The sequence below is a fragment of the Callionymus lyra genome, chromosome 4 (assembly GCF_982586985.1).
Source record: "Callionymus lyra chromosome 4, fCalLyr1.hap1.1, whole genome shotgun sequence".
Lineage (NCBI taxonomy): Eukaryota > Metazoa > Chordata > Actinopteri > Syngnathiformes > Callionymidae > Callionymus > Callionymus lyra.
The window spans coordinates 20,141,069-20,166,853 of NC_141821.1; the positions used below are offsets into that span (position 1 = coordinate 20,141,069).

The following is a 25,785-nucleotide window of genomic DNA, read 5'->3' on the forward strand; positions in this document are numbered from 1 at the left end:
GCTCAACATGGGAGGTGAACTCAATTAGAGTAAATACTTTAATTCAATTAAAAGTGTTCTGTTGTGGATTTGTGTCTGTATCCGAGTGTGTTAAGGGTAAATAATCAGTTCTGTATTCTGCTATTTAAGTCTTCAATTGAGTTTGCGTGCTTGCGGTTATAATAGGTTGCGTGTTGTTTTTGATGCAAGCTTTCATGCGATGGTTGTTTGAGATTAATCCCAATAAAGGACGGTTTTATTCCTCCAAACACAGGTCGTAAATGTACGTACTTGTGCTGAAGATGTGAAGGAGAAGAGGATTAGCTGGCAGTTATCTGCGGATGGCAGGAAATTAGAAAGACAGAACGAGTGGGGGGTTGTGAACAAATCAGGCACACTTTACTATCCAATTTAACAGTGGCACATGGCGAGTTTGTTGAGGGTAGGAAATTAGATTTTTACAAGAGTTGACTGCCGGCTGAAGTGTGTGTGAGGCACTTTGTTGTGATGTTAAACACAAAGTACAGCTGTGACTCATAATCGCATAGACTGTTCTAAGAAATACAGCAGTATAAAGTAAAGTTGTTGTAGTCATGTTTCATGGAAAGCTCATTCTATCCTTGTGTTTTTGTTTTCGATCCCCTTACTCATAAAGACACACATACTTCAATCTCTCTGTCATGATGCCACTTCCCTTACAGTATGTGTCTGAACCTGCAAAATGGTGTTTACCCAAGTATGTATTTAAGTAGTCCACAATCCAGCTGTGTAGACTAAACATCTCTTTTCATGTGTGTGGCGTTGGTCCCTCATCCTCACCCAGAGGTCCAATCCTCTGAAGAGATACTATAGTTGATTTTCAGCACTGCAAGGATGGTATCACCAAGCAAAGCTTATTTTTAAATGTGTTTTTTTATCAATATTGCCTGTCATTAGGTTTGTCTAGTGTCCAGGTGTTTGTCTCAAAGCTGTTGATTTTAAAATTAAAGGAAATCAGTTGTGGTTCTTATACTGGCTGGCATTTTACCATGTCTAGCCTGGGGATAGTCACCATGGAAGATCGACAATATGGGGCACCTCAATTCTTTAGGGGACCATATTATACCCTCTATGTGATTTCCAGAAGACAGTGAGTTTCTGCCTTGTGAAGAACGGCTCGATATTATTTTGTAGATTGCACTGAACGCCCATTTCTGGTCAAACTTCCTTTTAGATTTTCTAAATACAGATAAAGTTAAGTTTAAAATAGGTCGTTTTAAATATCTGATTTAAAAGAAAAACTTGATTAAAACAACATACTTGCCATAATATTGGAGTCTTAATGTCTTAATTTTGGTCTGGTTTTAACCTTCAAGTTGTCCTCACTGCTCTATGCAGATGATGTCTTGTTGGTTTCATCAGTCTACAATTTTTTTTACCGCTCACAATCATCCCCAACCCTGGAGGAGTTTACGCTTTAAAATAGGGAATCTGTAGTAGCCTTGAGTGAAAAAAATAAATAAATCCCCATCTCAGATCCGGTTTCGAAGGCTAGGGGCTGAAATAGATCTAAGATCAAGCCTGAGTGCTGCCCCGAATGCCTAGAAGTTAGTCATGTGAGGTCGTTCTGGAGTCTCACAAGTATGCTGTTTTCAATCAAAGATCATTTATTAGTTAAGTCCTATACCTAAACAATATCATTGATGAATAGATAGTTTAAAATACCCCCCTAAAAAATCATGGTTTTCACTCTTCTAGACCAAATGTGAGAGTTGGAAAAAACAGATGGGAGGGCAGGAAAGAGTGACAATTTTCCATTCAGTCTTTTCTTTAAGTTAAGCCCCCCCCCCCACCTTCTGCCTTACAGGATCCATGTGACCACATCCTCCAGGAATGTCATGTAACTATAATATAGGTTGATGATAACGTTTGTGTTAACCCTGTTACACATGGCTGGTGTTAGAGATCTACTACACGGCTTATATCATGCTGGAGAAATGAACAAGAACTTCTTTGTGTCCCTCTATTTTTTTTACCTTCTCCGCTGTCTTTTCGTCTCTTTACTGCCTAAAGACAGCTCTGTTTTTTCCCCTTGTGAGGTATTTGGACAGCTGTGGTGGACTGTGTGTATTCCAGGGGTTGTGACCCTGACATCTTGTTTAATACCTGGCCCTCTCAACCTAAATGATGGCCAGGGCAAACACAGAGAGCAAGAGCACTGCAGTGAGCGCCTGGCTGTGAATAAATACACCGGGACGGATTTTATTATCTCTGGCAAGGGGTATAATTAAATAATGTGTTTTCTCCGCAGGTTATTCCTTGTGTTTGGGTAAATCCTACTTCTTCCGTTTCAACCATCCAGAGGAAGCGAGCAGAATGAAGAGCATGCTCCCGCCAAAGAGTCCAGTGTCAGCCCTCGCCTATAACACCGGTAATTTACTCTCTTACTAGTTTTCTGGTTAATGCATGTCTGTTTTCCATAGCTTCCTTCCTGCCTTTTTTTTGCAATGATTTTGAATTTGGAATCATAATTGAATTATAGAATTGTATTATTATAATGGTCATTATTTTGGAATTAACCAACAGCAGGTCAGATTTACCTTTAAATTCATTTTAATTATACCTGTTTTATCTATGTGGCCCAATTGCACATTGTTTTCTCATGTTCAACCTTCGACAGATTTTTGAGGGGGTGTGTGTTAGTAATAATCTGCCACTGTTATTACTATAAGTTTGATACTGTAGTAACAAGGAAATCTTTTTAGTATTGTCGAGTTGTTGACTCTGGTGTTGCAGAACGTATGGACCACATGACTCTTGACAAAGTCGTAACTGCTTTCATTTGTTGAAACCAAAATATGTTCGAACATCAGCTTTAAAAGCTGCTGGAGTCGACTGTATTTTCTCGTCCTCAGTCATCGCCAGAGTCTCACAGGAATTAATTCCTCCTTCAATGGCGGAGGAAGTAATGACTGATGCCATCTAGCAGCCGGGAGTTTATTGCAACACAAATATTGTAAAATAAAATGGGAGTAAATATTGAAATGTTAATTGTTAAATAAAAAAATGAATTATTTCATTTAACACAGTTCATTGAAATATTAAGCACATAAAAACCCATACAAATATTTTTGGGATTTTCTTTGCCGTTTAATCCCTTATGGGGGTCACAGTGGGAGCCTATCCCAGCTTCCTCGGGTGAGAGGTGGGGGACACCCTGGACAGGAGACAGTCTGTCACAGGGCACACAGAGACACACAACCATTCACACACACACACTCATATCTATGGACAATTTCCTCAAGTTCCCAATCAACCTCTGTATGTTTTTGGACCGGGGTGTCCAGAAAGGTCACAAGTCGCCTCCATCCTGAGCTGGAAGTGAACTGGCAACCTTTTGTTGTGAGGCGATCGATCTACTTTTCCACTGTGCCACAGTATCGCTGAATAAAATATTTGTATCTGTTATTTTTCAGCAGTCAAATGAAAAATTGGACCTTTTTCACAAAAGATCCAGCCCTGCCTCTCACATGTTTGAAGACGTACCCAGATTCAGTCACAGTCTAAAAGTAGAGATTGAAGTCGTATTGGAATGTTTCAGTCATCTGTTAGATTTCCACGGTGATGCTGATGTTCTCTTGTAGCAGAAGTGATTGATATTCAGAACATAAGGTGGGCATGAGCTCCGCAGTCTTTAGAATCTTTGAACTTTTGAGGAATGTTTTCTTGCCTCGGATACTTCATTTTTATGCGCACATGCTCTCCATATTTTGGACTGTCTTGCACATTTCAAAAAGAACCCAAAGCAACATAAGGTGTAAATGAGAAGTGGCATGATAGAAAAGAACCTGATGGAGGCCAGGACTGGAGTTAAGTCTGACCATTTAAGGACACAAGCGCCTCCATAAGTGTGGGGGGGGGGGGGAGTGCACTTGTGTATTTCCAAATCTTATGATGTCTTTTCCTTATCTGCCCCATTTCTTCTAGGAACTATTCTGTTGGTGTGGTTACCTTTAGGGACTTTTAAAGATGACTCAAGGAAGATTTGAAAATCAAATTCTTATCTTGATGATGTTGCTTGTCCCGGTCAGCAGGTTGCATGACACCAAAGCAAATCGCTTTTGAAAGATAAAGCGGCCTTAAAGTACCAAGCGTCAACACAAAAGAAATAGAATTATAGTAGTGAAAAGAAAGCCTGTTGAAATCCAATACATGAAAACCATCGCACGCCATTCTCAGGTGCTGCCACTGTTGTTGTCGGTGTTTGGAAAATGTGTCTATGTCAGCAGCATGTGTGGTTTTTAAACAGTAGGTGGTCTTTTCTTGAACCTTCGTTATGGCTTCTTTTCCACATAAAGCCACAGCTGGACAAAAAAATTGGGGAAGGTTTCTCACACACACTTTCTTCTGCTAGCATAACAGGAAGATTGACGATGTTGCTGAAAGGGGAAGTTTTGGATTCCTGCTCATTTTTTCCAAGCCTATCCGATCCATGTTTAGCTTTGTATCAGTAACGTTCAAGTCTAATTTAGCAGAGAAGAAGAAATGGTTGAGGTTTGAAAACAGACCCTGTGCTGCTAAATGAGAGACTTGGGGAAAGGGTGCGGGGCCTTTTGAGGGTATTCCAAAATATTTAGTGGTCTCTTTCATTTCCTAAAATCCTATTCTAAGCAATTGGACCAAAGTTAAGGTTATATTTGTCGGGCTTGGACGGACTGGCTGGTTTTGGGTTCCTACCGTTCTTGGAGTTTGGTTTTTGCACATCTGGATGATTTTCTGTCAGTTGTAGATTTGCTTCTTGTGGAGCTTCAGGTACATGTACAAGTCAAATAAAGATTTCTTACTCCTTCTGTTGCCAACTATGACTCTTGTTTTCCATTTCTGTCCTTTTGTACTTGAGTTCAATTTTCTATTTCCCAGAATCTGAAAGATGAAGTCACTGACAGAGCTTCAGTTTCTGACTCATGTCCCCTTTATACTTCCTCATCGAGTAAGGTTTCATTTTTTTTCCTCATTCTATTTCTCTTCCAGATTACCTGAAGTTCAGCAGTGACTACAGTCATGCGGTGGTTGGAGGGACGACCAGTGCCCGGGGAATGCGTTCCGCCTCTGAGCTGCGTGATTTGATGGACACCCTGCAGCGTAAAAAGATTGCCCTGGAGAACAGCCTGAGAGCGAATGGGAATGCTAATCCCTCATATTTCAGCATGACACAGGTCGGAATCCTTACATGGTTCATTTTTCTGCTTTGAACACAGAACAGAACTGTTTTTTGAGTCAGGCCATGAAGTAAGAAAATTGAGTGTGGATCGATGGACACTTTCCATCCTTAACAGCCGCCATCTTAGACTGGTTTATATTACACATTAAGACAGTACACGTACTTGACCAGTGCGCACATTTTCGACGGATAGTTCTGTCTCAAATCAAACACTGCAGCTACACACTTACCGGAAATGACTCGACAACTTCTTCTTCTAGCACTTTTTAACGCTGATTGCAACCGGAAGTTGGAACACTATCATGACAGTGCTTTTCTCTAATCAAGACAAGTTATTAGGTTGTGTTTTATTTTGTAATAAATGTTGTTGTGTTGTTTTGTGATAAAATTTGCGTTTTCTCGAGACATTTACGCCGGTATCTGCTCCGAAGACACATCGTCAGTGATGTAGCTTCCGTTTAGCATCATCTACGTCACTAAGATGGTGGTCATTGAGGGTGGAAAGTGTCCATCGATCCACACTCAATTTTCTGGCCATTTGAGTGTGCTTATTTAGTGCTCATTGCGCAATACTTCTTTGCAAACTTCTAATTGGAACTCACTTGTGCACTCCAAATTCTAAGTGTTAGTGCAGAGGTGCACAATTTGGGACGCACCCCACTCTTGATTGGTTGGAACAAAAACCTGTATCCACTACGACCCTTTGTACAACTAATATCTTAACCCTGATATACTGTATTTACACAATAAGCGTTGCATTTGTATGCTTGACTGCCTGTTAAATCCATCCATCTGCTCTTCAGCTGGTGTGGCCCACCCCAGGGTCAGACTAGAGCGTTGGAAATGGTTATAAAGATTTCCATTTTCCAGTCTGGTCGTAAAATTAAGAAGGCCCTTTAAGTACCTTATCAAGGTGGCCTGGCTGAGGGAGTTAAAAAAAAAATCTTTCAGGAGTTTTTATTTTAATATTCTGCAATGGATGAAAATGCACTTGAGGATTTTGACATGTGTCAAACCCAAATGTCAAAGTGTCATAAGTATTTATAAGGACTCAATGTGATATTGTTGTTTCTGTTATTGACAGTATATTCATGTATAATGTCTGTCTGATGTCAAAGACATAACAATAAATTATCTATTAGGTATAATTTTCTTATCGATGGAAATACTATCTTTACAACCAGACATTGACTTTAAATGTTTCTACTAGTAGTAATATTTTTTGTGTATTTGTCCTCAGTCTCCTCCCACAACACCTGTGACATCACCAACCTCCTCGTCGACTTCCTATCAGGAGCAAGCGAGGCGTTTCTACAGTGCGGATCGACCCCCTTTATCCATGAAGTCCGTTCCTCCGCTGTCCTCCTCCCGACGTTCAGACCCGGCCTCCCATGGTTCCCGCACCTCCATCGGGCGCAACCAGGACAACCTCGGCGACGGCCGTCGGCTTCACACCCAGAGCAGCTCGACTCTACTGTCCATGTGGAACGGCGGCGGTTCTTCTAATTCCGTCGCCGGCAGCGACAGCTTTCTTCTCTCTCTTCCGCCCTCTTCTTCATCGTCGCGCAACTCTTCGACGGGGGCCGCCAGTATGCCTTCTAGTCCACGTCTGGGCCGACGCAACTGCAACAATCAGGACCCGTCGCCGAGCAGCCGGACGAGGAAGTACTCGGCCGGCTCACTGAACGGTCTCATGGCGGCGGGTCATAGCCGGTCACTGCCGCGCCTCTGCCCCACCTCGAACCCTCGAGAGAACGGATCCCTGACGTTGTCAAGACTTCCTGCCCGTCAGTCCGAGGGCGGCGTGTCCTACAAAGTGAGCAAAGACCAGTATAACAACAACAATACAAGCCTTGACCTCAATCACAACTCCAGCCAGCAGTTCAATGGCAGGAATCACAGCAAAACCACAGCTCAAGGAGACGGCGTCGTTTCCATTTCCCTTTCATGTCCTAAAATAATCCCCTCCACCAAACGTTCCATCTCCCCGACAACGGCTCCTCCTGATGTAACCATCCCGTCAGGAGGCTCCTCTTCTCCCCGCGTGGCCAAAAAACTCAGCCTTACTTCGACCAACTCCATGAGTTCTACAGAGACTTCCGAGCCACTCGGCAGCCCGGAATTCGGAGAAAGGAGGCCTTCCGTTGGGAAAATGGGACTGGAATCTGTAGGTGGATTCGGCGAAAGAAGGCAGTCATTCGGAAAGGCCGGGATAACCCCGCCGGGGGGTTTCAGGGAGCGACGAGGCAGCATCAGCTCCCTCAGCGGGAAAGAGGAACTGACCGACTACCACATACGTCAAAAGGAGGAGCGACTCCGTGAGCAGGAGGTCGAGAGGCTGGTGAGTTTTCATCACATCTGTCCTCTGAATCCATTTAATCGTAACGCAGAGGTTCCTCCGTGCACATGAGAGTAGGAATGTGGCGTCCCAAGAGAAAAACTCTCCCATGGAGCTTAACACATACACACACATACTGATAGAGGTTCACCACTAGAGAGATGCTTTCGGCAAAGAAACTATACTTAACCTTTTCTTCTTGTGTGTGAGTGTGTGTGCGCGTGCCTGCCCCGGTTGCCCAGAGTGGTTGGAACCCGTGAATAAACCACAGAGCAGATCCAAAATATGTGGCCAAGGAAAAAACACACAAGATTATAGAGGAGAGTTTAAGTGTAGCAGGTGTATAAACACACAGATGTTTAATCTATAATGAGGCTGGAGAAGTCTGCAACCTTTCATTTAAATACATTCCCATGTCAGAATGTGTGTCCTTTTCAACTTGAATGGGTTCAACAACAACGCAACTAATTGAATCAGTCATGGTGGTTACCAGATTAGGGTTAGTTAGCCGGTACGTGAAAGTTGTAGTTTAAATAGTCACACTTTATTACTCTGGGCTAATTGACTTTTAAGGCATGGGAAAAATAAATTGATTTTATTCAGATTAGCAACGTATTGTTAGATAGAACAAACAAGAATCTTGCAAAAAAAATCTTGCAAAATCAGATTTTGTAACGCTACTGCGCCCTCTGGCGGTTACAGTTGAACCTACATGTTTTCAATGATTAGATTGTAGTCAAAGTAGTTTATTTGGTGCAAAGTTCTTTGTTTGTCTGCACTTTCCCTCCTTACTACATATAATTTGACATATATATATTTATTAAAAAGCCAATGTCTTTTACTGCTGTTGTCTGTAACAACTTAGTTAGTGTTTACATATCATATTCCATTAGGTTGGATTTATTTTATTTTATTGTCATTCGTAACCATTTGTAACTCCTAACAAAAACATATGTTAAAAGCATAAAGTGATCAGCTTCCAATCGTCTCCATAGCGTTACTCTATTTCAAGTGTTTTGTCCTCCAGGTCGTGTTGCCGGGTACATTTGTCCTTCACATTTCTTCAGAGAACGCGGTTCCTTAGAAAGGCCGACACTACCTCAGCGACACGACACATTCCTGTTTTTAGAGTCATGGTTTGTTCTCGGTCACACATCCGATCATAGTTGACAGCTGTCCACCTCCTCATTAACTCACCCCCCAACACACACACACTCGCGTTCAGAGGACATTGCATTGATGATACAAGGAGCTCACAGCTGTATAGCAAGGTATTAAAAACGTTTCTAAATAAAGATGGAGCTGCGGATATGATGGAGAGATGCTCTTCTGGTAGATTAAAAAAAGAAAGCTGCAGTGTGTCTCCACAACAATTCATGAGCACATATGTTTATACACGCCTCTCTCTCTCTCACATTCCTGTTTGTTAACCTCTGTCTTCCTCTTCTAATATTACTTGGACCAGCATGTTCCACGTATGCCCGACACACACTCGCCAGCAGTCAATGCAGTGGGCAGCAGCAGAGATCTTGAACATTACATTCATACATCCTTAAACTTTAGATGTAGTGATATTCAGACCGACACAATGCTTCCAGGGGTAAATCCAACACTTTAAAATGTATTTCTCGTCGTATTAATTGTGTCTTTTTCTTCTTTTTTTTTTCAGGAACGTCAGCGTCTCGAGACCATCTTATCTCTGTGCACAGAGTTGGGGCGAACAGAGAGCGATGAGGGTCAAACGTCGGCGGTGGCCGACCTCCGGAAAATCAACCAGGAGCTGGAGAAACTGCAGCTCAACGACGACGACGACGACGACACTCCCTCTGTGTTTTCAGACATCGCCGATTTGTCTAACGGGAACGGATTCCTAAACTTTTCCGGGTCAGAAAACGGATTTTATGACGAAGACCTGCAGGTACGACAGAGATGCAGCAGCGGTACACGGGACTACAGGGCGGAATCGCCCGCCATCAGTCTGCGAAGTTTTGCCCCGTCACCATCGCCACATGGACAGAGGACCAGAGAGGTACACTATAACATTATTTTATTATATGACTGTTCTTTATGTCAAAAACAATGAGGCATTTACTATCAGTTGTTTATTTGACGTATGACCTCGACAGCTGGTTTTGATGGTCTGATGAAGCTTCATGAAGCAGTGTCATTATTTTCAGAGTCCACTAGATGGCGGTCTCTGCACTTTGTTTTGAACAACTGTTCTAATAAAATATCAGATCATTTTTTAACTAATGGCGCCACCTACTGACTTCTAAACAACATGACACTGTTTCATGAAGCTTCATCAGCACATCACTAGTTAAAGGGCATGAGTTATGACAGCTCGGGGTTTGAGGAAAATATTGATACAATTATATATCGCAAGTCTTGGTACTGTATGAAACAAAACAGCACTGTAACTATTTTTTTAAATTCTTGCTTTAAATCGTAGTTTTTTTTAAATTATTATAAATAATATAAATCATTAATATTCAATGTTATTACACTGTGTGTAAAATAAATGAATAAGGTTTTATTTTGTGTCTACAAGTAACTTGCACATATTGACATTTTCCCTTTTGTGTTGCAATTAAACTTCAAGTCGCTGAATGGTAACTGTCTTTAGCTGCTAAAGGTCAATGAAATCATGTGAGATCCCTACAATGACTGAGGATGAGAGGACACAGTGTACACCAGCTATATTTGAACATAGTTTGGTTTGAAAACATATAAAGCAGTAACGTTTGTGAAGAATCATTCGGTCTGTATATTCTATAATTCTATATATTGTTTTACAAACAATACTTCATTATATCGCAATATTTTGTATCGTTGCCCCTGTATCGTGATACGTATCATATCGCCAGATTCTTGCCAATACACACCCCTAATGACAGCATGTGTTTGCCATCTTTACAATCATATTAGTATTGTTTTGTTATTATAATTAACATTATTAACACATTTCTATGTGAAAAATGAATGCAAACATGCGAAAAAATAAATAATACAAACATTTCTAAAATCTAGCAACAGTGAAGATACATTTTCTTCATGCTCCACAGACGCAAGAGGACATCATTTGTCGCAGGGCACAAGACTTGAAGACTTCTGAGGAGGATATAAGACGAGTGGAGGAAGAGAGGATCCAGGTCCTGAACAACATGGAGGAGCTGGAGCAAAAGATCAAAGAGTTGGACAACCAAATGGACGAGTCTGCCAGAGAGGTAAAGGAATGCTCGGTGGAGAGCAGGAGGATTTTAGAAGATAAAAGATTTGTGTGTAACTCTGATTAAATTCAACAAAATTAAGATTTCATGAAACTACATAAAATTATATTATAATGTAACAAATCAATGTTTTTTTTCTTCTCAAAATGGATGATGTTTCTGGTCCTCAGGTGGAAGTGGAGAGAGCTCTGGTGGAGGCTGAGCAGGAGTCAGAGGTCGCTGCTCTCCAACAGGAAAGAGAAGCTCTTGAAGCGCTTCACGGTAAAATTGCTGACCTGGAGAACAAGTCCAAGCAGGAAAAAGATAAGGTATGAGTCATGTGTTTGGATTCAATGATTTCATATTTTAAATATATTTCTATCCTGGTGGTGGCACAACAACGAGTAGAAAAAAAAATTACAAAATGTAAAAAAAAACATAAATATGCTCTGATGGTGACTTTTATATAAATAAATTGCCATTTAAATGTATATTTAGCTACTCAAACAATGGTCCCAACAAATAAAAAATGGATTTCCTGTTAAAAATGCAAGATTATAAATGAAAATATTGATTCACTGTTAAGTTTTATAACTTCAAATCTCATCAATATATCACTTAAAAATAACATTTACTGCTCAACGTGTACGATCTGAACACAACCCAAAAGCTTGTGGGGGTCATGTGACTCCAAGGTGTTAATCCTCCCCATGCTGTTTCTGGACCAAATATATATCTGCTAATGCTGCTCATGGTAGAGCGAGCACTTGTGGATCTTTACACAAATAGCTGGCGGCGGGTCATGGGTGAGGGTCAGCTTGTTATCACACGTGTTATTAGACGTGACAAGAAGAGCCGCGTTTATTAATAAGTCTTTTTTTTTTTTTTTTTAAATCTCATTCACGGGGTTCAACGGGGAGACCCAAAAGGAGAGCGAGAGCAGGCGAAGATGAGTGCGTGTAGAGACGTTTGTTTCTGTTGTGAGACTCAAAAGCGAGAGTTCATTAACGTTTTATGTTCACTCTCACATGCCATTTCATCTCTCCCTCCTCCACCCTCGCTAATCTCTCCACATCTCACAGTTAACAGAAGAACACTTCTCTTCCATTTAGTTCTTTTAACAGCAACGTAGACCCTCCTCCTGCTCCCCCCGTCCCACCTGTGTCACCATAAGTAACTAACGGTTGATCCTCGACTCCCAACTAACGCCGTCATCCCTCTCTCTCTGTCCGTCTGTGTGTTGTGCGCTCGTGGAAATGGGCTATGTTTGTGTGTACGTGGGTGTGTACCTGTGGCAGGCGTGCGAGTTGCTGCAGACAGAAAGGGCCAGAGTAGAGAGGTTGGCTCAGAGTGTGTGTGAGCAGCGATCCCAACTGGACAGCTGCCCCGAGGCCACCAAGGAGCCCCTGAAGGAGCAGCTAGCCAGGGTTAGTAGACTCACACCGACACCTCACACACTCGTATAAGGAGCCGTCCAAAGTGGAAGCCGGAATTAGGAGCGTTTTTTTTTTCCCATTAATGTATGCAAACTCAAATATTAAAGTTAGTTTTTTGTACATTTATTTCTTAAACGATAAAACTGCCTTCAGAGCATGACCTTGATTATATTCTTTTGATTTTAACGTTTACATACATTTATTTATTCATTTACAATTACTGAAATAGACTAAACCTATTAATGTTGATGATGTACCAAATCACTTTATCTTAAAAATAGAATTCAAAGAAAAAAGTGGTAGTTGTTGTATGAAAGAATATAGAGGGTTATTGTACTGTGATTAACTTCAGTAGAAAATGAAAAAATAAATCCTACTTAATAATACTTAAATGATCAGTCTATGTGATAGTTGTACTCGTAAAGTTATCTTGAAAGATGTAACAAATACATTTTCCTGAGGCATCGTCAATTTGTTCAATACTGGGAGGAAGAGTCAAAAGTTAAGATCATAACATCCCTGAAAAAGAGCAAAATTTAAGCATTTTTATGTCTTTGTGAGAACATATTTAATAATATTTAATTATTGTGATTAAATACAACTTGAAACTATAAATTATAAGAAAAATACTGTTTCAATTTTTAAAAAAAGGAGCTACAAAAGTTTAGATATATTATTTAAAATTCCAGTAATATAAATATTAAAATTTTTAAATTATATTAATAATTTTGAATTAATTACTGCAATGTATTATTTTCTATCAATTACTGATAAGACTTTCAACTTTAAAACAATGGCTTTATTTTGTCTGCCTGACAGGACTTTGAGATCCTGGAAACGGAGACCAAACGCTTCGAGGACCTGGAGTTCCAGCAGCTGGAGAGAGAGAGTCGGCAGGACGAGGAGAAGGAGACGAACGTGCAGCAGCTTCTTCGCGAGACCGCCGAGTACCAGAGAAGCGCCGTCGCTCGCAAGGTACTGAACACTTCCTGCTGAGGGTTCTGATGACGTTCATGATGTTTCTACTGGTCTCAGGAGCGAGTGATGATCCTGAAGAAACAGGCGGCTCAGATCACACAGCAGACTCAGCGGGAAAAGGAGAGTTTCCTGAAGGAGCGAGCCAACCTGGAGGAGATGCTGCAGCGGGTATTTGATTTATCTCGCAGTTTGATTTACACATGAATTATACCTTTATTATGGGATGTTTCTAGTGTCAATGATAGGGGTGTAAAGTAAATATCGATATACTGGTATATCGTGATATTTGTATTCATGATACTGTATCGATATTTTATTTTATGGTTAAATAAAGGCTGGTAGTGCTGATTTTCGTGTGTGACGTCGGCGCTAAGTTTATATTCCACGAACTTCATGACGAACAATGATGACACGAAAATACATTTAACAAGTTTAGTCATAACACCGTTAAACGCTTGAATTAAAGTAAAAATGTAATTTCAAAGGTTAAATATATAGGTAACAGCAGCTTTTAAAGCTTATGTTTAGATTCATTTTGGCTTAAAAACCGAGATTAAAGTTAAAAAATTCAACACTGACCGATACTGGATATTACATGTTAATGCACTTCATCGTTTATTGATGATGATAATGTAAATAATTAAAGTTTACATTTTTGTTAATATTTTGAAAGCACTTTCACGTTTGATTAAGTATTTGCTCATTTATTTGCTGTAAAAGCCATAAAAAAGTGTTGTATCTTTTAAAGAAAAATATATCATTGTTACTAGAGTATTGCAATATTATGGTATCGTCCCACATGTATCATGATACGCAACGTATCGCCAGGTTCTTGCTAATACACAGCCCTCTAGTGTCTTATGATAAGGCTTAAGTGTCTGATGGACTTTCTCTCTGTGGTCCAGGAAAAGCAGAACTTGGCCAGACTGGATCAGAATTACTCGGAGCTGACTGAAGGCCGTGGCGTGACCTTACGAGAGGTAGGTGCCCAAACAAGGACGGCTTCATCCCGACTGGAAATTCTGACTTTCTATGGTTGTGTGTGTGTGTTTCCTGGTCCGGTCGACAGGAAGTAGCCACTCGTCCATCTTTCAGTAGTTCTCCTCCTCCTCTGCACTTGTGTGCCTTCTCTTCTTTAATTTCCTCCATTTTTCTAAAGAACATTGAGGTACTTTCTCCTCCCTTCCATTGTCGTGTTCTACGTTTGTCACTTTCATACAGGAATCTAACCACTTGTTTTTTTTACATCTCTGTCTTCATGTTATTAACAAATGTTGTTTTGTCTTTTCTCTATGTATGGCTGACTCACTCCACACATGCCTCACTCTTCTTTCTCCCACCTCTCTGCACATCCTTCCAGGGCTATGTCACAGTCAGTGAAATCAATGAGCTTTACTCACAGCTAGGGGGCGCCTCTAAACCGGCCTCTACCTTTCCTCTCGCCAAAGCCTTTCCCGAATCGGAGACAGTATCTGAAGACCACACGGAGAGCGAGGTGTGTGTTGGTTAGATCCCAGTGTCGGACGCTCCAGTGTGTGTGTGTGTGTGTGTGTGTGTGTTTCCCTCTAATGTCCAAACTTGTCTGCTGACTAGTTCTGATTCTTTTTTTCCTTTCCAAAGCTTTTTCTTTCTTCTTCTCCTGCCACCTGTCTCTCCTCCTCCACCTCCCATGTCACTTCTCGCTCTTCCTTAAAATCCCCGTCTGTGCACTGGCCAGAGAATATGGTGACGTATAGATACCCTTCCCCTCCTCCCGAATCTCCTCCTCCTCTACCTGCTAAAAAACTCCACCACCGACACAGGCAGGTAATGTGTGTGTGTGTGTGTGTTAATATGTCGTGGTTTCTGAGGATGTAGGATTGCGTTGAAGGAAAAGTGAGTCAGTTAACAGTTCATCATGCTCTGTGTGTTTATGCAGCATTTCCGTTTACTGGAAGAGAGGAGGAGATCAGATCGAGATGGCAGCGCACATTTAAGTGGAACATTACCCAGAAACAAGACCACTCCCACCACCAACTCCCAGTTCACATGTGCCACACTGGGGAGGAATTTCCACTCCAAGGTTTGCACTTCAACTGGTGTCTGTATTATCGTTGCATCGTTATCAAAGTGTTTTTTTTTATTTACCATTTCATTTAGAGTTGGTGGGAAAATGTGTTTGTCATGTTGTATATAATGAATAGAGTCTTCATCCAAAAAAACTCAATTTCCGTACAAAATGAATCGTCACTTCTGTACTTTGATGAAGATTCTGTACATAGAAACAAGTACATATAATAAAATTTGTATTTGTGGCAAACGAATGACACTAGTCATCGCAATTTAATATGTTTACCATATATTCTGCTCAATGTACTTATGCACGTTATATTTTTAACTGTGGTTACATTTTATTATTAGTAGTTTCTTTTTGTTTTTCAACTTATTTTATTTTTTTGAAAGGTTTTAGGTTTCTGTGATCCTTTCCTCGTGTTCGACAGACTTTTATGTTTTATTTTAGTTAATTCAAATAAATCCTTGTTAATAATTGGATAATACTATCTAATCAAACGTCTGGTTAGATTTAATTTTACTGTTGATCCAGGACATATTGACTCATAATACAAAAGTTGTTCCGTTCATTAAGCTTTGCTTCACTTTCCTTCTCAACTTATGAATTAACACTGACCTTGAAATGTCTCCACAGACCCATCAGCCTCTGGTGCAGAGCACGAGCTGTGGCAGCATTCTGCCAAGGATGCTCTCTTTATCCAACAAAGACTCTGAGGCTCGACGTCTGCAAAAAGGTACAGTTCTCCACCTCTTTGCATGAATATATGTCCAAAACTCAGCTTTTTTTGCATTAGATTTATTATTGTAACCCTTGTCTTATCTTGGGGTCAAGGAGACCCAGAGGCCTGGAAACTAATTTAACTCACGCGGACAGAAAATCATGTATAAGTACAATATTATATGTTAACTAGATATTGGATGATGGATTCTGGGCATATACATATATATATATATATATATATATATATATATATATATATATAAAACTCAGGGTCATGCTGACACAAAGGCGTTTGTGGTATCCCTTGGGTTGTCTCTGGGTCAAGGTGAACGACCTGGCTGGCTTCCATAAATAGATGGATGGATGGATGGATGGATAGTCATAATCTCTAAAAGTCATATGGGGAATTAAAGTAAATTTACATTTAAACATATTTTACATGACATAAAGTAATGAATGAATTTACAAAAACATATCTTCTATTTTAAAGTATTTGCAAAATCATTTTTTGTTAAACCAGGCTTCTTCGAACCGCAGACAGTTTTAATGTCTGGACTCTTTTCTCTTTTGTAAAGTTGACAGAATAACCATCTAATATGACTTTAATAAAGAACAACCTGAACATGCAATAATAATCAACACAGCTGAAATTAAAATATTAATGTTCTCTTGTGCGACCTGGTAACAAATGTCTTATGGAAAGGTACCAGCCAAGGGAACCAGTGATTTTAGACTTTATAAGACCAGTTCTTCCTGTCTCTAACGCAACCACTCATTTCCTCTCAATTGACAAAACATGCATCAAAGATGTCTTCTTGATTTTTGGTATTCAGAAAGTTATCTTAAGTTTGTAACAACGAAAAAAAAACCGACTTCTAGTGTGACTCAACTGAACTTTTAAAAGTGTTATATTTTGACCGTGGACCCACTGGATCTTTGATCATTTCCAGGGTGTGTCTCTCTGATGTTCTGATTTTATCAGTCGGATGGTATTTAGGCCGAGTCTTCCTGAATCGTTCAGCACTTAAAAAAGCCTGCTCAGTGTTTGACCGCTTTTCTTTGGACGCGATATAAGATAGTTTGACTCGCACGATGTCTGAGGATGACGAACATGGTGATGCCAAATTAAACCAGCAGAGTCTCATTGTAGAGGAAATCGCTGAACCAGGTACAGGAGGAGGACGAGGAACAACTTCTTATCTGAGCATTTCTTTTTACTTTTTATTTTTCTACAGGCCAGTCCAGTTCCCGAGCAGCCTCTCAGACCAACATCTACCTCGATGCCTTTGGTTACCGCGACAACCAGGCTTTCGACACCATGAGCGTGGACAGCACCGACTCCATCGACACCAGCATCTCCGCTTGCTCGCCTGACAACGTCTCCAGGTGAGTGGATTCAGATCTTTTTGACCTAATTAATAATTAAGCTTTTTTTTTAAATAGTTGTTTATTTTTAGTGCTAAAATGTCTACCAATTTCAGAGCCTGTAGATGCTGCCCTCTGGTGGGCATATAGAATAGCAGATTATTATTTTGGACAGTGAGATATTGAGAAAATATATGCCCTTATTCTTACAAACCAATACATTGAAAACGTGGAATTATTATATGGTATATTTCAAAAGTCATCAATTCAAGAATCTAAAAACAAGGCAGTAAAATGTCTTGAATCATATTTTTATATCTACCAATTTCCGAGTGTCTGTATGCTGCCCTCTGGTGGACATATAGAATAGCACATGATCTTTCTTTTTGGTCACAGAGATCGCAAGAAAATATATATGCCTTTATTCTTACAAACCAATACATTAAAAACACTTATTATATGGCAACTTTCAAAAGTCCTTCATTATTAGGGCCCCCGAGGGGCAATCAATTAAAAAAATAATTAAACAAAGCATTTGTTTTGAATCATAATTTAAAGTCTTACAAATGTGAAGGAAGATTGTTTGTATTCAAAATACTTAAACTCAAAAATGTTTTGAACATTTATTTTGTTGTTTATTTTAAGTTATTTACAGTTGAGACATGAGAAGGTTAAAATGCAAAGATTATTAAATCAACATTTTTCTCCATGGTTGAATTTGGTTTCAGGCAAAATGAAGAAAGAACAGTGTAATTTATGCAGGAACATTTCTCGGGTCTAACCCTTATGTTATCTCAGGGTCAAAGTGACCCGGAGGCCCTGAAAACTAATGTGTTTGTGGTATCCCTTGTGTTGTCAGTGGGTCAAGGAGAACGACCTCCCTGGCTTCCATAAATACATATACAGTGGTGGAGGTCGATCACCTTGACCCAGAGACGACACAAGGGATACCACAGAAACATTTGTTTCGGGTCACCTTGACCCTGAGATAACAAAGGGTTAGATCCAAGACATTTTCCGTAAACTAAAATCTCTTTTATAGTAAAATAAACATTTGGACAACATTGTCCCGAAACCAAAAAACGAAAAAGTTATCCAGTGTGTTCTTCAGTTTGTGTCGTTTTGGTCTTGAATTTCATTTTTAAATGTTATTAAAAAATATTTTAATGTCTGTAGAAACACCTGATAAATAACTTTAACATAGGTATTAATTAACTTTTGGTTTGTCTGTAAAATATTCTCTGCTTAATGTTTTTATATAAATTCTGCTAACATGTTGCTTTATAGCAAATTATTTCAATTATTATTATATCATTGTAAACATAGTTCAAAACAACAGAAGGATTGTTTGCCAAGTTCAAGTTCACTAGCTAAACAAGCGTCTCTGTTTTTTCTCTCTTGTTTTTTCTTTTTTGTGGCAGTGTAAACATGTTACTGTCTATTGCTGTGTGGAATCATACCAAATACTCATTACACAGTGTGAATAGTCCAATAAAATAAAATAACTTTTAAATATTAAAGAGCAAAAGAGATGCTCTAGTCTGTAAGTGGTTCAGCAGTACCAAACTATGAATAGATTTAATGACACTTTGACTGTTCGATCTCATGCACATGGACCTGATTGTTTTCCAGACATTTTTGTTCCCCCACAACAAAATAGACACTTTACTGAGCCTTTCGTTGAACTGGAGACTGACAGACAAAAAACTGGCTATTGTGTTCATAATTTGAAACATGCATCGCTGGAGGGAATCAGGGGAAAAGCGAGTTTTGAATTCCAGAGTCCAGGTTTTCCCGCCTTCTTAACGGCCCCTTCCTTCGGAGACCCCGATGCTCAAATGTTCTGCGTTACGGGCTTCACTCTTGATTAGTTGAGCAGGGGCTCAGGTTACGGAAGATGGAAAAACTCAAAAGGTGTGTGTACGTGTGGTTAGTGTACACATAGTCAACCCCCACTGGTCCGGGCGAACTGAGTGTTCCAGTGTGTGTGCGGAGGTACAATCATGGGAGCCTCCTTCTGGACGAAAACCATGTGTGCCTACTCTCTAAAGTGACCATATGTCTCCTCCTCCCTTCGCCGCCCACTTTCCTCCTCCCTCCTCCTCGTGTCTCTCAGAACCTCATAGTCGCTTTCTCCACTCATCTGAAAAAAAGTCTTTGCACATTGACCAACGTTCAGCAGCTCTGGACCTCAGAGCTCCATCTGGATCAGAACTGGTGTTGCAGCAGTGATGAGTCTGTGCTGGACGAGGGCAGATCAGGTTTCTCCAGGTGGATCAGATACTGACTTATGTTTGGATATTTTGGCTGACAATGAGTGTCGTGATCTCTCATCGGTCAAGGTAAGACCACGAAGGGTTTTATATGTTTCCAGATTGAACATAGTATATAAGATCTCGCTAGGAATTCAATTGTCTCTTTAAAAAGCAATTTTTGTTTTTCATTAACTTAACTTTCAGTCTGTCTGAGTGAATGATTCAGCGTTATGAGTTTAGTTTGACTCACGGTGATGCATTGTACCAATCGCACTTGAGGACGTCATCCGTCTGGCTCATCCAGTTCACATCTGTGTTGACAGACTCTCTGAGCTCAGTGTGCAACACTTACACAAACACAAACAAGTATTTAAATTGTCAATCTTCTGATTCTTAGAGCTAAAAGGTGGGGTATTAAAAATGTATATTAATTTGCTTTAAGATTTGCATGAAAATATAAAAATAAAGTGCCGTTTGTACCATAATAAGAAGGGTTTGAACTTGAAAATAATACCTTAAAATAAATAAACGTCAAAGAGTGGTAATGTGTGCTGGAGAAATTCTTAATGAGTGCGAAGAAAATGTTTATAATTTGATTTTAACTAAAACATTTATGACAATCTACAGGTTATCCTGTCAGTATTGCATTTAAAAAAAATGGTGCACCGTCTCAAGAATCTAGCAGTAAAAAATGGTGCCAATTTATGAACTAATTCATAGATTGTTGGTCAAAATGGCAAAAAAAAAACCCTGTTAATTATTATTTGAAAGATAATTTATCAGTATTTCTGAATAAATGTGTGACTTTATAACACAATTTAGTAGTAGAAGCGGCTGTATAGTTCTATATCTAGTCATCAAAAGCTAATGCTGGACTTCCCTCTTGAGAATGTGTTAGAACTGAGTCTGTGTATGTTTAATCTTGAGCGCGGAACACTGAGGATTCATTTTCATTCTGGCTTCAGATGAGAGAAGATCAAGCGCCATGAGGAAATGGAGAACAGGAAAAATCAGGCAGAGATGTTTTGCTCAACTTTAGATTTGACAAATGGACACGTTTTCCCTTTTGTGTGTGTGTGTGTGTGTGATGTCAGTTATGAAGGCATGTGTTGAACATCTGCCGCCTGCAATGTGAAGTTTGTGACGGAGCAGGTAGTCGAGCGAGGCCGAGTCGGACTAAAGCGTACGATCGGACGGTCCTTATCTGCCTCCTTTAGGTTGAGTATTCACACATTTAGCAGACGTTCATGCGTTGATGACCTCGGATCGGTCAGAACAAAAGCCCTGGAGAAATCAAGCTCTAGTGATTTGAGTTTAAACAGTCGGTCTGGCTCTGTTTTCTGTTTGATCAACTGAGTCACTGTTGGTTTTTTAATCGGCAAAACATGAAAACAAATATAGAGTCAAACGATTTGTGGAGTAGCATTGGCAGAGGAAGCATGTTTATTCTGCAGACGTGGAGATTCAAACTGGTTTCTTCAAGTGTGTCACTGGTGAGATGATAAACACAAAGTCTTAAATGCACTTTAATACCTGTTCGACGCCAAAACCAAAAGGACAAATCCATTTTACGTGGCCTGCCAGATTGTTTGTTCAAAAGTCAATGAAGTTAACAATTATCCAGAAAGAAAGAGCCAAGTGATGTTGAAGGAAGGACGTGTTCTAGGTGAAGGATAACAAACACACAGCCAGTTGACTGACTAAATAATTTGGCTCTAAATGTTTAACTCTTCTGATGTTTCTTTTAAAACTTGCCCAACTATGATAGAATTTCATCTTTCTTTCTTCCTTTTTTTTCCGTGAAACAGTGCCAGCACTTCAAATGTGGCCAAGCTAGAAGAGATGGAGCGTCTGCTGAGGGAAGCTCAGGCCGAGAAGAACAAGCTCCTGGAGAACAAGGTCGAACCCCCGGCTCCTGTTTTTTTTTTAATAAACCGTCTCTCGACTCGCATGAGCTCAATGTGCATGTTTGCTTCTCCAGGAGCAAGAGATGGAGGTACGAAAGCAGGCGCTGGAAGAGGAGAAGAAGAGACGTGAGGAGCTGGAGAAGCGGCTGCAGGAGGAGACCAGCAGGCGGCAGAAGCTCATCGACCGCGAGGTGAAGCTGCGAGAGAAGCAGCGAGCGCAGGTGAGAAAAACTGTTCCGAAAAATCTTTATTTTAAATGGTTGCTTTGCCTGAAACCTTCGTCCCAGCTTAGATTAGCGAGTCTGGAGTCGAACAACCAGCATTAGTTGAATTAATCTCACTGGAAAAATCTTTAACTATGATCCTGAGTAAGAAACAAAAGTAATTTACTTTTTGTTACTTACTTAATTACTTTAAAACTTTTATAACATTTGACATTCATATGCTTTAAAATATTTTTACATTTAGCATTATAAAAACCTTTTAAATGGGAAAAACGCCACAAAAAAATTACCTCAAAAGAATACTGTGTTTGAATTCCATCCAGAAAAAGTACACAATATACATTCATTCATTGACAATCGCTTTATCCCGGGGTCGGGGTCGCAGTGAGACTGGAGTCTGTCCCAGAATCATAGGGCGAGAGGCAGGGGACACCCTGGACAGGACACCAGTCTGGTCGCAGGTCACACAAAGACAGAAAACCATTCACACACGCACTCATACCTAGGTACCTAGCAACCTGCGCCACCGTGCGCCCTACACAGTATACATGTTCTTAATGTGTTTTAATAGTTGATTTTTACTTCTTAATGTTTGGTTTTCTGTTCATTTTATTTTTCCTACGCTATTGAAAGCACCATAGCTAATCCCACGTCCTTAAACTCGCCACAATCGGGTGCAGCGAAAGTGTATTTGTGGTGTTTTTTTTTAAACATCTTTTGAGCCAAAGTAAATCCTTTTAGTTTATTTATTTTCTACAACCATCTATTGGGTTTTACCACGTCTAGTCTTTTCCAGCATCATAGAAATGTATCAAATGCATCCAAAATACAAAGCACTTTCAGAGAGAGAGCTGGATATTTTCGCTGCTAGTCGTAGCTCATTAACCGTGAGTTTGCTTTCAGTCCCGGCCTCTGACCCGGTACCTGCCGGTGCGCAAGGACGACTTTGACCTGCGGTCTCACATCGAGTCCGCAGGCCACAACCCGGAGACCTGCTACCACCTCTCCATCAGCGAGAAGACCTGCAGGGGGTACCTGATCAAGATGGGCGGCAAGATCAAAACCTGGAAGAAGCGCTGGTTCGTCTTTGACCGCAACCGTCGCACGCTCTCCTACTTCGCAGGTGAGAAACGCACACTGGTGCTGTCGAAGTCATTAGGGACGTCATTAACAACGTGTTGATCCACAGACAAGCATGAGGCGAAGTTGAAAGGCGTCATCTACTTCCAAGCTATTGAAGAAGTCTACTATGACCACTTGAAGAATGCTCACAAGGTGTGTGAAGAGTTTTTATATATAGACACATATAGGTTTAAAATAAAGGGAAGGACTGTCACGCAACTTTTACTGAGAACTAACCCTTACCATGAGAAGTATGGTTAAATATGTATTTAAAAAATATACAGTTATTAATGTTTATTAAAGAATCCTAATGTGTGTGCGTATGTGTGTGTTTGTGTGTGTGAAATTAAATTAAATTATATTAATAAATTAATACACGTCAACTTAAAGATGTTCAAATTCTCAATAGTCTTCAGGAAATAAAATACACACAAAACAAACCAATAATTACCAATTTAAAGGATAAAGTTTACTTGTAACACAATAAGAATAGTAATGTTATAATACTATGTACTGAACTGCAAATACAAATATAAGCTCATTTAGTGCTGTCCTTTAAAAAAATCAAACCAGAGAAGTTTTTAAATAAGCACCATTTATTTAAACTCGCAAACTCAACGTTGCAAGTTAGGCAACCTGAAAAAGCTCCCAATATGCTTTGCCGCCCAGCCAACCAATCCCAGGTGTCATTAACTTTTGACATAGCAACGTACATGTTACATTTAAATACAGCATCGTAGCGATTCATTGGTCGTCACTAAAGCACTAGAGCAGTGGGTGGAAAAGGCATCATGGGAGTTTTATTTACACCATAAGTAAGGTGGTTACGGTAATTAGTTCGTCCTACTAAGTGGTTGTTGTCTGTGGTTGTGCTATTTAAAAATATATATTTAAATATGCATTACTGTGTGAAGAAAAACCTAATCTGTGAGACAGTGTCTGTTGAACTGCCATTAGGTTGAGGAATCACTGTGAACCTCAACAAAAAATACACATATTTCTACCTTTACTGACACGTCGTCACACCTTCTTGACACAGAAGAAGAAACACGGGACGAAGTCCAGGGTTTAGATTCGTTAAAAGCCAAGACTGTGTGAAGTTAACCACGGTAGCTGAGCGTTGTTTTAAAGAGGCCACGGTGATGTTTCATTTGTAACTCAGACTTGTTGGTGTCATTTCTCAGAGCCCTAATCCCTCACTGACCTTCAGTGTGAAGACCCACGACCGGGTCTACTACATGGTGGCTCCCTCTCCTGAAGCCATGAGGATCTGGATGGACGTGATCGTCACCGGCGCCGAGGGATACACTCAGTTCATGGTGTAGCGAAGACCTGCCGGCATCATCTCTGCGCCTTTTTTTTTTTTTAAGACTCAATCGCCTCAAGAATTATTGCTGTAGCAGCCGAGGAGCATAAAAGTGGTTTCTATTCTCGTCCTGCCTTCTTCTCCTCCGCGTGGCTTTGATGCTTCAGAGCGGAGGTGCAGACCAGCAGCCAAACTTCTTTACATCTCAGTTCATTCCTTCAAACAATCTGGAATGATGCTGTTTATTTATAATTAAGGACAAAGTGATGAAGCCAATAACGATTTCATTAACCAGCTGAAACTAAACCAAGCTTTAACAGGTTTAGAAAAAAAGAAATTTGACAATTTGAACCACTCTTGGTTAGTGATTTCGTGTGGTTCGGCAAATCTCCCGGTAGTTTTTGAGGACTTTTCACAAGGATCGTCATCCTCAGGTCTTAAATCAGTGCGTCGTTTATTTAAGTCACGAAGTGCCTAGTTTTTGTGTGTACAGAGTGTGTGTCTACGCAGGGCTTCCGAAGTGTAGCTCCAAAGGTGCTGAGACGAGGAGAGTTGAAAACTCGTGCTGGTAGTTGAGTTAACGGACCAGTTTACAACTGTTACCAGATGATGTTACCATTTTCTAAACTCGTTTTTTTTCATGTGTTAGTCTCTGACCACGGTAGTTGTGACTTCTCACTACTAAAGAAGGTACATGGTCACGTATTTCAAACTATCCAGCTGCTGATAACTACAATATCACCCGTTTTGTCTCCTGTTTATACCACTATTTGGTTTTTCTACCGTCATCACTAAAGCTGCTTTATATAACAACGATTCTACTTCTAATCTAATCTCTTACTCCTCTTCTATTTTACAGACCAAAGTTGTGTTATATATGTGTTATAATGACTTTCTCTTGTCAAGTATGACAGTTTTATTCAGTTTTATGTTTATGTATGATCCCAAAGCTTCCATTTGTCCTTTTAGTAACTATAATAATACCTTTATCTTTGCATGTTTCTGTATTTTTGTACTTCCATCTGCATAATAAAAGTATATTTTACCCTTCAAAAATGTTTCTTTCAGAACTAAAGTTATTTTCAATTATTTTATTTTTTAAATAATAAAGTTGCTGCCCCTGGAATAATTAATTTCAAGTTATAAGTAATACTCTGATGAAAAGAGAAAACTAGTAATAAATAATTGAACCTACGAGCTGGTGTGTATTGACAAGAATCTGCCGATAGGATAAGTATCACAATACACGGGTAACCATATGATATATTGCGATACTGTAGGAACAAGGATATATTGTATTTGTAGTGATGTGCTGGTGAAGCTTAATGAAACAGTGTCATGTCGTTTTAAGGTCAGCAGAGGGTGCCATTATTTAAAAAATGATGTGTTGTTTCATTAGAACAGTTTTTCAAAACATAGGAAAATAGTGCAGAGACCGCCATCTAGTGGACTCTGAAAATAATGACACTGTTTCATTAAGCTTCATCAGACCATCACTAGTATTTGTAGTATTGCCCAAGGTATTAACAGTACTTCAATTCACAGAACACAGTCTCAACTGTTTTTTTGGTTTCTGAAAGAATTTGTCTAAACATCAACTTTAAAAGCTGCTGGAGTCCACTGTATCCTCTCATCCTCAGTCATCGTAGGGGTTCTTGCAGGATTTCATTGTTTATTTGGCTGCGGAGGAGGT

General features: G+C 39.9%; 1 protein-coding gene across 5 annotated transcripts in view; it reads left to right on the forward strand.

Annotated features, from left to right (window-relative positions):
- phldb2b (pleckstrin homology-like domain, family B, member 2b) overlaps positions 1-25,148 on the forward strand; it is a 41,600-nt gene extending 16,452 nt beyond the window's left edge. For 2 of the 5 annotated variants that reach the window (XM_087789087.1, XM_087789090.1), the window contains 19 exons: positions 2,270-2,389; positions 4,990-5,174; positions 6,420-7,520; positions 9,187-9,546; positions 10,583-10,744; positions 10,918-11,055; positions 12,025-12,153; positions 12,982-13,137; positions 13,198-13,308; positions 14,046-14,120; positions 14,501-14,635; positions 15,059-15,202; positions 15,827-15,926; positions 17,149-17,299; positions 21,342-21,432; positions 21,515-21,661; positions 22,568-22,787; positions 22,854-22,939; positions 23,971-25,148. In XM_087789087.1, coding sequence (XP_087645213.1) covers positions 2,270-2,389; positions 4,990-5,174; positions 6,420-7,520; positions 9,187-9,546; positions 10,583-10,744; positions 10,918-11,055; positions 12,025-12,153; positions 12,982-13,137; positions 13,198-13,308; positions 14,046-14,120; positions 14,501-14,635; positions 15,059-15,202; positions 15,827-15,926; positions 17,149-17,299; positions 21,342-21,432; positions 21,515-21,661; positions 22,568-22,787; positions 22,854-22,939; positions 23,971-24,111 — 3,752 coding nt within the window. In that variant the 3' untranslated portion in view covers positions 24,112-25,148. Of the gene's footprint in view, positions 1-2,269; positions 2,390-4,989; positions 5,175-6,419; positions 7,521-9,186; positions 9,547-10,582; positions 10,745-10,917; positions 11,056-12,024; positions 12,154-12,981; positions 13,138-13,197; positions 13,309-14,045; positions 14,121-14,209; positions 14,309-14,500; positions 14,642-14,760; positions 14,947-15,058; positions 15,203-15,826; positions 15,927-17,148; positions 17,300-21,341; positions 21,433-21,514; positions 21,662-22,567; positions 22,788-22,853; positions 22,940-23,970 lie in introns of all 5 variants that reach the window. The other 3 variants (XM_087789091.1, XM_087789089.1, XM_087789088.1) reach the window with 3 other exon arrangements.
- The last annotated feature ends 637 nt before the right edge of the window (positions 25,149-25,785 follow it).